The sequence below is a fragment of the Protopterus annectens genome, chromosome 8.part0 (genome assembly GCF_019279795.1).
Source record: "Protopterus annectens isolate FY-2018-M chromosome 8.part0, PAN1.0, whole genome shotgun sequence".
Taxonomy (NCBI): Eukaryota; Metazoa; Chordata; order Ceratodontiformes; family Protopteridae; genus Protopterus; species Protopterus annectens.
Window position 1 is genome coordinate 379,423,774 of NC_056741.1, and position 15,326 is coordinate 379,439,099.

The window sequence follows — 15,326 nt, forward strand, 5'->3', positions numbered from 1 at the left end:
TGTGGTGGTTGGGTATAGAGTTTTTACCAAAAGGTATGACACTGCACTTTTTAGCATTGAGCTTGAGGCTATGGCTCTGACACCAGGCATCTGTCTCAGTGAGGCCCTTCTGTAGGATGTCCACATCATTTGGGGACTTGACTATGGTTCCTAGTTTGCTGTCATCTGCGAATTGCATTAGCCAGAGGCTTTCTGTGTTAGCCTGTAGTTAAGAGAAGTAGATACCAAACAGGAGACGTCCCAGGACAGAACCCTGTTGTACTCCACTTGTCACTGCTTTGAGGTCAGATTTAGACTTTTCAACTTTTACAGTGTGGGTTCTGTCAGTGAGCCAGTTGGCAACCCATCTTGTGACATTGGGATTTATACCTAGTTTAGTGAATTTAGCTATAATTCCAGAATGAGGTATGGTGTCGAAAGCTTTGGCAAGGTCAAGATAGGCTGTGTGAACCACTTTACCCTCGTTTACAGGTTTGGTTACTGCCTTGAAGTCCATCAGGTTCAGGAGGCATGATCTTCCTTTCACAAACCCGAACTGGGTGGGATCCAGAGTTTGGACGTTACCAATGTCTGAGTTCCATGATACATTCCCTGGCCTTGCAGACCAGGTTTGTCAGGCTAATAGGTAGATAGTTGCCGGGATCAGTGGTACCCTTTTTGGAGTGGGATAACTGTTGCTGTGCACCATTCAGTGGGCACAAAGCTTGATGTGAGGCAATTATTGAACATGGTGCTTAAGTGGGGAGCCAGATCGTTCTGAAATTTGTGTAAAACACAGCCTGGTATGTCCGGTCCCATGGATGCTGTGTTTTTGGCTTAAGTTCAGCTTTTACCTGCGTAGTTGTGTTTACAGGGACTCTGAATTCTTCCTGTATAGATATGTGCCCTTTAGGGGGTGAGAGGTGGGTAAAGTTACCTGTCTGCCACGATGTTGGCAATATCAGTTGGATGTCCTTCATGGATGCATCTGCAGTCATAACAAGTGGGTTGTCCTGTCGTCAGGCAGCCCTGCAGTCGGCCGGATTCCAAAGTCCGGGTCCGGCTTTGGCTGATGTCGCACTCCACCCGACGTCATCTCTGTTGGTCTTCGGGTATAAAAGCATCAGCCGACGCCATTTTCCTCAGTCTTTCTTGCCGCGTGGCGCCCGAAGCAGAAGCTGTTCGCAAGTGCCGGTCGGTCGGATCCAGAGATTACTTCTACCGAATACTACTTCGAAGACTTCTAAAGCTAAGTACCCCGTTGGGGACTCTTTCTTGCCTCAGCCGATGTCAGAAAAAGTTAATTGTTTAACCTGTGGGAAACAAATACCTCATAAAGATTTCCACTCTTACTGTCTGCCTTGTTTAGGCCCAGCCCACGACGTAGCAGCCTGTTCGGCCTGTGCCTCTTTCAACCGACGAACGCTTAGGCGTCGGTCGGAGTTTGCAGAACAGTTTTGGTTCTGATTTTGCGTACATTATGCCGTCGGATCCTCCGACTACCCAATCTACCAAAACGCAAAGATAAAGACCGACACTCGCGGTCCGCGGTTTCGGCGAAACCACGGTAAAGCAAACCGAGTGTCTCGGTTTCGGCGAAACCGAGAAAACTGATCAAAGTACAGCTGAACCTATTCTTACAACTGAGGCCCCTGCTACAACTCTTGAATCGACCTCAAAAATTTTACCCACTACGGTGGTTGACTTATCAGACACCATCCCCTTGGATGTCTCTACCCCAGCACGTGGTGCTGCTAGGCCTCCAGCAGCCATGTCCATTAAGGCCTTCGCCAGGGCTAAAGCAGCCAAGACTACTAAAACAGTGCCTGTTAAACCCCCACATCCAGGCCCTCTTCTAGTTCTCAAATGCTTTCTTTGGCAGAAGATTTAATTTCTTTAATTAGAGGATCTCAATCTCACCCAGACAGGGCCTCTCAGCCCCAGAGAAGAGACCTAGGGCAGAGCCCCTGAGCCAGTGTCTTCTGATGATTCTGCTGATGAATCAGACATAACTGACCAGCCAGAGGCTCCCTTCTCCAATTTTGAAGATTCTGATGCTGAAGAATCCATTCCAGCTGCTTCCCCACCAGAAGAATTCTCCTTTGGGGAAACCTTGCATGCCATGCGAGAACAGTTCCAATGGCAGCAACAGGATTTTCAGACTCCAGAAAAGACTTAGGACCTTTCTGCACCTCCCACAGCACAGGCCCTTAGCTATACCTCCTGTTCTCTCTGTGGTGGATGATGCTTTCAATGATGTTTGCTCCGCTCCAGATTCTTTACCCCAGCCCCTGCCAAACCAGACAGATTTTACAGGGTGCCAGATACTCATCACCACCTTTACAAGGCCCCACTTGCAGACCCAGAAACTATATCCCAGGGTCCCAAGGCAGTAGCGCGACCACAGCTAAAACCCTATTCCTTCGGAAAGGGAAGCAAGGTCATTAGACAGATGGGGTAAAAAGGTCTACACTTCAGCTACTCTCTCAGCTAGAGCTTTAAACTGTCAGTTTCACATGATACAATACCAAGAGTTTATGCTTGATCAGTTAACTAAAAACTAACCACTGATGAATCTCTTGATAAGAAATATGTATTAGAGATGGTAAATAACATACAACAGGTTAGCAACCATTCCTTAAAATGTGGCTATGATGCACTGGAGGCTTCATTTAGATCAGCCATGACAGGCACAGTGATAAGAAGGCATGCATGGCTAAAGGAACAAGCTTTACCGGATCATGTTAAAGCTAAGTTGCTAGATGCTCCTATGGACAAGACAAGTTTGTTTGGCACACCTGCCCAGCAGGTTATGAAGAAAATGGAAGAAAAGGCAAAATCTGTTCAAACTGTTAAAGATTTCTTGCAGGTTCAACCCCAAGGTTTAGCAGGAACTGGCCTGCCAAAAATTGGTCCTTTCCTGACTCCACAAAATTTCAAAGGGGCAGGAATAGGCGTTCCAGAGGCAGAAACCAATCCAGAGGAGGTGCCTACAGAGGACGACAGTGGCAAGGTAACAACAGAGGCACAGACACAGCCACTGCCACTACATCAGCACAACCACAGTGACTTAATCCTAAATCCGCCTACCAGGGAACAAATAGCAGCTCCTCTAGGCGGAAAGTTAACCTTATTTTCAAAGAACTGGCACTACATAACAAAAGACAAGTGGATTTTACAAACCATAGATCAAGGTTACCGGTTTCACTTCCACACTTTACCAGTCAAAAGAGGAATGCCAAATCTACCTCCAAATCAAAAAACAGAGGCTCTACGTCAGATAATGGAGTTAGCAAACATGAGAGCTGTGGAAAGAGTGCCAACAGCAGAACAAGGAAAGGGGTTCTATTCCAGACTATTCCTAGTTCCAAGAAAGGCAAAAAAGTTGGAGACCAATTCTCGACCTGTCCACCTTAAATACATACATCATTGTCCCAAAATTCAAAATGCTGACCCTACAGCAACTTCTTCCCATGCTGGGCAAGGAGTCTTGGCTGGTAACTCTAGATCTCAAGGAGGCATACCTGCACGTCCCCATTCGACCAATCTGCAGAAGATACCTCAGATTTCTTGCAGGATCAGAGCACTATCAATTCTCAGCATTGCCCTTTGGCTTATCTACTGCCCAGAGTATTCACAAAATGCCTGGCATCAGTAATCGCCCATTGCAGACTACAGGGAATTCAAATTTACCCATACCTGGACGACTGCCTGCTACAAGGGGACAACAAAAGCAAGCTGACAACAGATTTACAAAGGGTCATTTACTTGCTACAAGGACTGGGATACACAGTCAATTTACAAAAGTCAAGGCTGATACCATCCCAAACAAGGACATTCTTGGGCGGAATTGGACACAGTACAACAAATGGCATTCCTGACTACAGAAAAACAAAAGAACTTCCTCTTTACTTCTTGGCACTAACAAAACTGAACAAGTTAACAGCAAGAAAAGTTCTGCAGGCCTTGGGCTTCATGGCATCATGCATAATCTTGGTCCCATTTGCCAGACTACATATGAGGAAACTACAGTGGTACCTAAAGAATTTATGGTCCCAACACAGACACAGTCTAGAAACAGAAATCCCACTAATTCCATGCTTAAAACAGGAGTTCCTATGGTGGGCTCAGGCATGCCAGTCAAACCCAGGCCTACCCTTTCGCAGATGTCAACCAAGCCAGACCATCACAACAGACGCTTCAGACCTAGGATGGGGGGCCCACATGCTGGACAAATGCGTGCAAGGATTGTGGACACAGGATCAACTTCACAGGATCAACTTCACCTGCACATCAATCTAAAAGAAATGCTGGCAGTAAAACTGGCAATCCAAAAGTTCAAACCATTTCTCAAAGAGGGCCAGTTGATGATAAGGACAGACAACACCACAGTCATGTGGTACATCAACAAACAGGGAGGCACTCATTCATACCCCCTATGCAGAATGACCTTGGAGCTGTGGACCCTGGCACTCAGCTACAACATTCAGTTACAGGCAATATTTGTACCGGGGAAAGACAATACTCTAGCAGACATATTAAGCAGAACCACCTCGGATGCCCACGAATGGAAGCTGCACCTGGACATCTTCAAGACCATCTCAAAGAAATGGGGAATGCCACAGATAGACCTATTCGCATCACCTCTCAATCACCAGCTCAAAAATGCTGCACAAGGACATTCCACCCACTAGCATGGAAAGTGGACTCACTCTCCTTCAACTGGAAAGGCCTAACAGCATATGCATTCCCACCTCTTCCTTTGATACACAAGGTACTACTAAAAATCAAGGAAGAACGTCCAAGGATAATCCTGATAGCTCCAAACTGGCCAAGACAACACTGGTACCCACTACTGAAGAGCATGTCTCGAACAATATTTGGCCAATACCCTGATGCCTTTGTTAACTCAGAACAACTACAGCATCATACATCCAAACCTAAAACGCTGCAACTGACTGCATGGAACATCACATAGCAGCAGCTAATCCAGAACTTTCCCAAAGAGTTAAAGACATTATTCTTGAAGCACGAGACCTTCAACAAGAAGGAACTATGCTGGAAAATGGAAAAGGTTTGTCATTTGGAGTGCGGAAAGAGGAAAAGATGTGTCAAACATAGATATGCCTAACATTCTGGAGTATCTGGCGAACTTCTTCATTCAGGCCTGTCCTACTCCTCCATCAAGATACATGCATCAGCTATTTCAGCAGAATACAGCTTTGATCCACCTGTTTTTCGCACCCTTTGCTCAGGCAGTTCCTCAGAGGAATCAAGAATGTAAAACCTCCAAGGAAACCGCCATTACCAGCTTGGGATTTAAACTTTGTGCTAGAAAAGTTAACACTATCACCCTTTGAACCAGCAGCAACAGCAGACCTACAACACCTGTCATGGAAAACTGCTTTCCTACTGGCAATTACTTCAGCAAGGAGGGTTTCAGAGCTACAGGCCTTAATGGCAGTGCAACCCTTCCTAATCTTCCACCAAGATAGTGTCCATGAGGACTAATCCTACATTTATGCCCAAGGTGGTATCCAGAGTGTCTTTAAACCAGGCAATCCACCTACCTACCTTCTTTCCCAACCCACAAAACAGAGGGAAAGAATACTGCATACCTTGGATGTACATAGACAGCTACGCTACTACTTGGACAGAACAAAAAATAGCAGAAAGACTGACCAACTTTTTGTAGCCTATGCAACAGGAAGGGAAGGAAAAGCTATTTCCAAACAGACAATCTCTAAATGGATAGGAAATTGCATACGATACTGTTACTCCTTCCATGGAAAACCAATTCCACAGAACATAAGACCTCATTCTACAAGAGCAACAGCCACTACCACAGCCTTCTTACGAGGAGTGGCAACCAAAGACATTATTGAGGCGGCTACTTGGACCTCCGTGCATACATTTGCCAAGCATTATAATTTGCCTCTATATTCCAGATCCCGAGCAGGGTTTGCCACTGCTGTACTGCAAGGGATCCTAAACACACCATAATCTACTTTTATCCGCCTCCCTAGTTGGCTATGGTATTCTACCCACTTGTTATGACTGCAGATGCATCCATGAAGGACATAGTACAGTTTTGTACCTACCATAAATGTAGATGTCCGAACTGGATAGCATCTGCAGTCAGGATTACCCTCCCTCCTTCCCTCTGTGGTACTCCTAGGGTGTTTACCCTCCTAATAGCTAGCTGTTGGGGGAGTCTTTATGGTGTATTTGTTTGTATATATGTACATATATGCTTATTGTTGTGTTTACCTCTATCTATTTGGAAACATTGGCATCTATCCAAATTTTAGCCTGCAAGAGGGCTACTGGCATCTGGGGCAAGAAACACTGAGGAAAATGGCGTCGGCTGATGCTTTTATACCCGAAGACCAACAGAGATGACGTCGGGTGGAGTGCGACATCAGCCGAAGCCGGACCCGGACTTTGGAATCCGGCCGACTGCAGGGCTGCCTGACGACAGGACAACCCACTTGTTATGACTGCAGATGCTATCCAGTTCGGACATCTACATTTATGGTAGGTACAAAACTGTATTTTCTGTAATTTTCTTGCCTTTGTGCTGTAACTGAGCAGATCTGAGTGTATCCTTCGAGATTGTTGACATAGCTGTAGAATGCTTTGTGGTTGTCCTTGGAATTTTTGGCGATATATTTTTTTTTGTGTGTGTTCGTAGATAGCTTTGCAGGATCTTATAAGGGATCTCAGCTTCATACTGAGGCCGACCAGGGATCTCCTGCACTCATGGGATCTTGCACTTTTGCAACAGTTTCTTTCTTCTGTTGTACAGTTTGTTTATGGCAGGGGACCACCAGATTGGCTTCCTGTTTTTTGGAGGATACCGTCTTGGTTCTGTTTGGGATAGCACGATCCATGCACTTGTACAAGTGCTTATAGAATGCATTTGTGTAGGATTCAGCAGTTGTAACTGTATTGTCCATCTGCTTGGGTGTCATGAAGTTCACCACTTCTGTCTTAAGAAGCCGAACTTGGCTTTGGAGAAATTTTTACTATGGTTTCCTTAATGGGGGGTGGTGGCAGGATGTGGATGTCAAGGGTGATTAGCTTATGGTCAGATCGGACCAACGGGGAGTTGACTTCTGGTGTGCAACACCATTCACTCATGTTGGTAATGACTAGGACTAGGATATTGTTGCCCCTGTATTGTCTTGTCAGTAAGTGTAGTACACTCCCTCTTATGCAGCCTCTGTTTAACCAGCCATCCAATTTCTGCCGTAGCCAAGCAAAAGACAGAGAAGAATAGCACTTCTGCCTCCTGTGGATAAATGACACATTTGAGTTTTAGACTTCATATTCATTAGAAAATGCATACTAACACAAATCCTGTTCTAGCTGATTCATAACCTATAATTGCTATTTTGTATGCACTTTCTGATTAATCACCCATTTGTTTATCCAGCCTAAGGTCCAGCCCCACATGACCGGATAAGTGAGTCTACTAAGATTTATAGTTTGGGAATTCCTAGTATGGGAATGGAAAAGGGTAACCTGTGTCAAATTGGACAGTTCCAGTTTTTCCTTACTGTCATGTTCCCACCATGCTAAAACTTTTCCAGCCAGGATTAAGGCACATTCTAAGGGCCTTGTTTTCTTTGACATATTGGTAAGGGGTGGACTCAAAAAAATTTGAGGCAGTCAAGTGATCCTCTGTACATATTTTTACAAAGCATTACATACTGGATTTATTTTCAAAGACCAGGACTGGCTTTGCTAGGTTCATTCTCATGTGGCTTCTGGACCTGTTTCCTCCCTACTCGCTTTGGTAGTCTACCCAGCTGTGGGAGTTATGAACATAATACATTTGTGCAAGTTGCATTTAGATAGTTTTATTCCTCACTGCAGCAGTACCTGCACCTACCCCCATCCACCTTCTACCGTATATAGTTATTTGGACAAATTATCTTTTTGGGGTTACAGGATTAGTAAGCTTGATTTTGTTTGGATAAAGTCCTGAAGTTGTCTACGTTCTGGATTGTCACATAAAGGAAGTCAGAAATCTATCAGTAGATGGTGTAGTAACACACAGTATATTTAATTTCCATTGGCTCTCTTGAATAGTAGAGCAAACTTTCTACTTAATGCACTCTTTCAACAGTGTCTGCTTCTCCATATAACTTGCTACATGTGCAGCGTCATACTCCCCAAGGAATACAGCTGATGCACTCAAGTTAGAGCCTGCTGTGGACTAGCAGTTAAGAAAATTAAACTTCTAAAATTGGGCATACTTCATGGAAACCAATACAAATGCTTAAATAAGAGGTACTTAAAGGCTTAAAACTAAAGGAACTCCTTTTCAAGGAATATTAATGCAAATGCCAAATAGGCAAATATTTTGATTATTGAATATTCAAATTTTATTACCACCAGGCAGAGGTAATACATCTGTAGTAAACTATCTATTTGTACACAAGTTTGTAAATCTGTATATGGACCTTAGCAGAGCCACCGTTGGCTGTTTCTTTCTCTTAGTCAAATGTTTTATCAATATCAAAGGTTGCAAGTTATACATATCACAGACATATATGTTGCCTACAAATATAGCAGTATCACCACTGCTGTTGCTTGATGCAACTTAATTTCCATACTGTGACTGTAACTGGGATTGCTACAAAGGAAGTAATGCTTTCCTACATAGCTGTGTTATTGTAGTCTCCTACCCTACTGTGTGTATTTACATCTGTAGTTCTACTCTCATTATAAATTATGAATATCGTGACTGTGTGGTGCTTTTAAATTTTGAATAGTTATTGAGTACTATATCATTGCAGCTGCTGGTGCTCCCTGGAGCCCAAGTCTTCCTGAAAGAGTTGAAAGAAAAAAGTTTCATCTCTGCTTTTGGAGATGCTGGTCAGCTAATAAATATGGGCTTTGGTATTGTGAGAACTAAATGTTTTCCATATTTTTGTAGCAGAACTGCATTAATTCATAATCTGGTATTTCCATATGAACCCATCACTCTGTACACCTACAAGCCTGACAATAACCAGAGGTCAGAATCACACTCTCTTTTGTGAGGTAAAGATCTTAACCATTATGCCAAATTCTCCCCTAATTATAAAAATTGAATGGTACATTGTTTCTTACGCACTGTTAAGTCTCAGTAGTGGCTTAACTACAGTTGCTATACCTGCCACATCATAGAAGTTATGATACAGCAAGCCTATAAATAAACTGTTGGAAGTACCATGGTCTTATTTTTTTCTTGCACTAGTCATTGGAAGGATGATGCTTTATAAGAATGCACTTAATTATATAAACATATTGTAGTAGGGAAGCTTTATATCAGGCGTAATACTTTTGTGTTTTTATAAGTTATCTTTCAGAATAACAGTGATGAGTGGTTGTTACAGAATCTAAGAAACAATGTGGAAGAGCTCTAAACTTTTTTTTTATCTGTCAGGGTGCAGAGGCAGCCAATGTGACTGGTCCAGAAGGAGCACCTGTCCAGGGAAGCCGTTATGCTGCTGATAGAAGACGCTTCCGCCGGGGGTACTTTGGACGTCGCCGTGGGGTATCTCGCAGTGTAAGTAGGCTCACTGCATTTTTCTCATATCCTGTCAGACATATTGCTTTAGTCTTCTAGATGCCTGTTGCGATTACTAGTGTGTTCCCTGTACAGGGGGTTAATTGGACTGTTTGCTGACTTTCTTTTTCCTGTGCAGCACAACTTGCAGTATAAGCCTGTTTGACTTTCCTTCAGCTCTTGATAGATCACCTTCTGTACGAAAGAACAATATTAATAAGGTTTGTGGTACTTTTGGAGGGGGCATTCTGAAACTACATGGTTACCTTGTACTAGGACTGTACACAAGATTCTGCAAGTACTGTCAGCCATTTTTAAGGCTGCATAATGCACAAATATGTTAGAGGTTGTTAATCTAATTTTTTGGATATAGTCAGCCCCCATTACACAGCATTAATAGAAATTCTTCCAATTTTCATTTTTTTTTTTTCTCTGCAGAGTGCAATAAATCTTTTTGATTGTGATCCATATCTAATGTGAAGTTGTTCTATTGCGCTGTTAATTCTTACAGATGGGCTTGGAGCTGATCCTCTGCTCCGAGTCAACCTACTACAAAGCTTGAGGTCTTCAGACAGCTCTATGCCAAGTCCCTGTCCCATGATGTACCTTGAGTTGCCTCAGATCTAGTTTGCCACTGCAATAGATCGGAGGTTTCCTTGCACAGCTCGTGCCAGTATAGTTTTTTTCTTGTATCTAGCTAAATTATTTCTCAAAATATTTAGATAGTCTTTAATAGTTACATCTTTTATAGCTTATTAGTAGTTATATTTCTTCTCTTTTTGGCCTTCATTTTTTCTTATAGGCCTTTAATATTCTCTTCCCTTCGGTGTACCTTTACAATATAGCTTGTAGTTTAAACAAGTAGTGTGTGTCAGTAGTGATAGTTTAGTCACAGGATGTTCAGCCCATTTGATGTTTAGGGCTTATTTCACTTGTTTAGCTTTACTAGTTTAATTTTTCTAATTGCGTGGATGTGTCTAGTATCTAAGTAGTCAATTTTTCTGGATACTGTATAATTGATTATGGCTGACCAGGAGAAAGGCGAGAAAAAAGACAAGCATCTAAGTCAGGCTTTAAAAAGTGTCGAAAATGTGGACAAAAGATTTCTGTGACAGTCACGTTAATTGTGTATATTGTCTTGGATCCTTTCACTTGCAAGAAAGCTGCTCCATTTGCCTTTCTTTTTCCTCTACTTCAAGAGAAAAAGAGGACTTCTGAAAGCTTTGAGTGACTAGGAAAAGTCTAGCAAGTCTTCTAAGGCTTCTTCTGAAGTAAAATAAAATCAGAGACTCTCTGCTCCACAGCCTTCGGACTGAGCGTCCTGTCTTTTAGGAGCCAGTCCCCAGTCCTGGAACCGGTGTCCAAAGTATGTCTGATTTTTCCAGTCAGTGCCTCCATCCATTCATTTATCTCGGTCCTCTATCAGCCTTTCCGATTTGAATGTGGATCGTGTGGTGCAGAAGTTGCTGCAGGTACTGGTGTTTGCAAAATTTTTATTGGCTCTGACCCAAGTGGTTGCGGAGCCGAAGACTGTAATGCCATCCAATTCCTTTCCTCTGAGCCATGCCGCTCCTTTGGAGCCAGAAGATTCTGACCTGATTGAGGCTTCAGAGCTGACACCTGTTCCAGTGCCATCGGTTCAGTTTACTCTGACTTCCTCTGCACCTATCGAGGAGTCTAGGAGCAGACGCTCTCCGGTCGGGTCCAGGGAGTATGGTCGGACTAACTTGTCTGTTTCAACTTTGCTTCTCGGGGCCTCGGCTCAGATGAACTCGGCTCCTACCTCTGGCTTGGAGCCCACTTTCCTGGTGCTGAGGGGATGGATGGTTTCTTCGGATCCAGCGGTTCTTTCTCATCGGAGCAGAGGTGCCTTTGAAGCCATGAGGAGAGTGATGTCTCCCAAGTTGTCTACAAATTCAGGTCCAACTACCTCCTCCCCAAAAGTACCTTTGTCCACTTCTGCCTCTCAGATCCTGTCGAAGCAGAGACCCTGAGCCTCAGGAAGCCCCACAGGGTGGCCCTTGCTGTTCCGAGACTTCACCTGAAGTTCCTACTGATGAGATTCCCAGGAAGAGAATTTGCAAGAGGGAGCACCTAGACTCCCCACAGGAGTCTCATCGCATCTGATAGACTTAGATGAATCGGAAGGGTCCCCACCATCCCTCTCTGAAGATGTATCATTTGCTGAGGTATTAGAAATCCTTCGGCAGAGGGGCGGCTGGAAGTCCACCAACCCTATTGAAGATGAGTTGGTTCTCCTCTTGGGCGTCTCCACCCTTCGATGAGGTCATGGAGCTAGACTCACGAAGGGCGTGGGAGTCTCTGGACACCATGTAAGTCCGTCCCTAGGAGGCCTAATTTATTTTGCCCCTCAGGATGTCTTTCCTCACCAAGGGAGTGCCAGCACAGTGGCAGTCACCAAAAAGATGTCAGAAGCTTCTTCCTATATCCATCCTAACAGCGGCTCTGGGATCATAGATACAGGAAGTGCACTTACAGTTCAGTGACTTTTGCCATGAGTTCACTGAAAACTATCTCACATTTTACGAGTCTACAAAGAGACCTAAAAAAGCTTGGATATGCTCTTCAGGGTACAGTGCCTGCAGGAGCTTCAGACATTTGCCTCCCAGCTACCCTCAATTCTATAGTGAACTCGTCCATGTGTCATTTCATATGCAGCTGATGGAACGAGTAGGGCAGCATGTACAGGAATTGCTCTCGAGACATTCCTGGATGCGCTTGTGTTCCTTCGCAGAGCCCTTTGTCATCCTTTGTCAACACCCCTTTTGATGGCTCGTCCCTTTTCGAGCCCAAAGTTAAGGAAACTTTGACTAGGTGTGAGCAGTAAAGAAAGACAGTCTGCCATCGAAGTCAGTTTTTCCACCCTTACCAGACCCTACCCCAAGGGTTAAAAGGGAGGGAAAGATGTGGTTCCAAAAAGTCCAAGGAGCTTTTCTGGACACGTGTGGTGAACCCCCCTCCAGGGGCAGAGGTGGGGGCAATAATGGAAGATGCTGCCCTCGTGGGGGGGGGGGGTCTGCAAAAGCAGGGCGACAAAGACCAGTTCTTTTGGAAGCCCTACTAGCACTCCTAAAAGGCTAGACTGTCCTGCTCTGGAGGCAGTCGGGGGTCACTTATCTTTGTTTCCAGACGCCTGGCTCAAAATAAACAACTGGGTACAAAGTATAGTTTCCAGAGGATATTTCATTCTTTTCTCCACTCCACCTCCATTGACAACCACAATCCCGGACATTCCACCCAGTTACAGGGAACAAGTAACAGTAGAGGTCTAAACCTTGCTAAGAAGTCATCCAACCAGTCCCAGCAGACCAGACAGGATCTGGAACTTAAGATTCCTTTTAGTTCCAAAAAAGATGGGACTGGAGACCTATTTTGGATCTCAGCAGACTAAACCGATCTGTTAAGTTCTGGATGGTCACGCTTCAGTCTATACTTCCCTTCTTAGGGAAAGACAGTTGGATGTGCTCGATATATCTACAGGATGCGTACTACATATAAAACTGGCCAGACCATCCAGGGATCATCTCCTGCGCTTCCGGCTGGGAGCCAATCATTACCAGTTTTGAGCACTGCCCTTTGGTTTCACTACAGCCCCCAGTGTGCACCAAATGTATGGCAGTGGTCACAGCTCACCTGAGGCGTTTAGGATTCTAGGTGTTTCTGTAAGACTTGGCTCCTCACCACCACCACCAGGCATCAGTTAATACAAGCCAGGGACACCACCACCACCAGGCATCAGCTAATACAAGCCAGGGACACCACTCTTGCTCTCTGCAATCATCTGGGCATTACCATAAATTCAGAAAAATCTGCCTTGCCATCACAACATATCGTTTTTATCGGAGCAGAATTGGACACAATCACCCCTTTAAAACTTCCAGCAGAAAGTGTTATTACCTCGTCAGCAGGTCCACAACATATCCAGGGACAAGGCTCCAGCATCAGAAGTGCTAAAGTTGTTAGGCATGATGGCAGCTGCAATATTAGTAATACCATTGGGTCGCATGCACATGCAGATTCTACAATGGCTGCTATTCACTCAGTGCTCTTACCATGAGCTCCCCATGTCTCATCTCATAATTATCACAAACACTTGCAAAAAGGATTTTCGGTGGTAGTTGACCTCTCCATGATAGGTCGTCCTTTTATCCTACTCTCACCAGCAACCACAGTGACCACTGATGCTTGCCTGATATGGTGGGGGGGGGGGCATTTTCAGGGAAGAACAGCCCAAGACACATGGACCAGACAGGAGACACTGCTGCATATCAATGTCCTGGAGATGAGTGGTACTTTTGTCATTGCAGTACTTTTAGGACTCTCTCCCTCTGGGGATAGTTGCGATTCAGATGGACATGTCAGTGGCCTGGTACTTGAAGAAGCAAGGATGAACCAGGTCTTGCCTCCTTTATCGCAAGGCTCTAATGGCAGTGGGCTACATCCACCCAGCACTTTCTGAAAGCAACACAACATCCCGGGGAAATCCAGCGTGATTGCAGACAAACTGAGCAGGGCAATTTTGTTGCTTCACAAGTGGTCCCTCAAAAAGGATAGCGGAGAGAATGTTCCACAGGTGAGGCCAGCCTTGCTGCAACCTTTTTGCCTCCCACATTAACACAAAATGCAGAGTCTACTTTGCCCCGATTCCCCCTCTGGGAGAATCCCCAAGGGACGCACTCTTACACGATTGGCCTCTGGGTCTCCTCTATGCATTCCCACCAATTCCCTTGATACCCAAAGTACTACAGAAAGCAAAAGCCCTGGGAAGGACCATCATTGTAATAGCCCCTTATTGGCCTTGTCGGATTTGGATGCCTTTCCTTCGACTTCATCCTGTACAGTTCTAGTTCTATACTTTGTGACGCATTCGTCGGAGGCTCTTCATTCCTCTCCAATCCCTGAAATTGACAGTTTGGCTTATTCCAATTCCCAACATAGCCAGGTCCATAACCTCTCAAACGAAACCCAGCATGTTTGATATCTTCTTATAGGTAGGTACTAGGCTATTGGCCCTAGGGTCTATATAAGTCTAGCCAAAAAGGTACCCTGGCTTTTGCCACCCAAGAAAATTATTTTCCTGTGCCCCTGTCGAGCAGAGCCACAGAAGTGATCCCTGGGGTGAATTTCCCATCTCCCATCCAACCATCAAGATTTTTCTTGGAGTGCTAATGAGCTTTGTTTGATATAGATGGTTTGTTCGAGTGTGGGAAGTCTCTGGGATAGGAATCTATCCCTCCAGCATGTTCTGTTTATTTTTAACCAGGTTTAGGTCCCTAGAGCGTGTAGCTGTGAAGGATTGTGATTTCTTTAAGTGGAGCATGTCCAACAACTCTGGGTTTGACATAGCTTTGTATGTTGGGCAGAGATCATCTCCGAGTAGGTGATATGCAACGGAGTAAAGCTGGAGTTGCTGTCTGCGTAGGGCATCTGAGGTCGGTAATCCTCTGAGGTATTTCTGTGGCCTTTCCAGTTGTAGATGTCTTGTGAGGTGCATACCAAAAGGGGCGCTGTATTATATAATGGGTCTGAGTGACAGAGTGGAACAATGACCTCTTTTTTTTTTTTTTTTCCTGGATGAGAAGCCTTTTGCGATGTGTGCCATGTAGAAAGATTTCCCAGACTGCTGTGGTGATGTGATTATCAAAGGAGAGACTACTGTCCACCTGTGTCCCAAGGTCTCTTATCACACTTTTGGTGTTAAGTAGGCTACCACCTATGGTGGTAGTTCATGGGTACAGAGTTTTTACCAAAAGGGATGACAGTG

At 44.6% G+C, this 15,326-nt stretch overlaps 1 protein-coding gene across 2 annotated transcripts in view; it reads left to right on the plus strand.

Moving 5' to 3' along the window:
• Window positions 1-15,326, plus strand: part of LOC122808816 (Y-box-binding protein 3-like) — a 1,306,948-nt gene that overhangs the window by 944,769 nt on the left and 346,853 nt on the right. For both annotated transcript variants that reach the window (XM_044079878.1, XM_044079879.1), the window contains exon 5: window positions 9,419-9,541. In XM_044079878.1, the coding sequence (XP_043935813.1) occupies window positions 9,419-9,541 (123 nt within the window). The remainder of the gene's footprint in view (window positions 1-9,418; window positions 9,542-15,326) is intronic.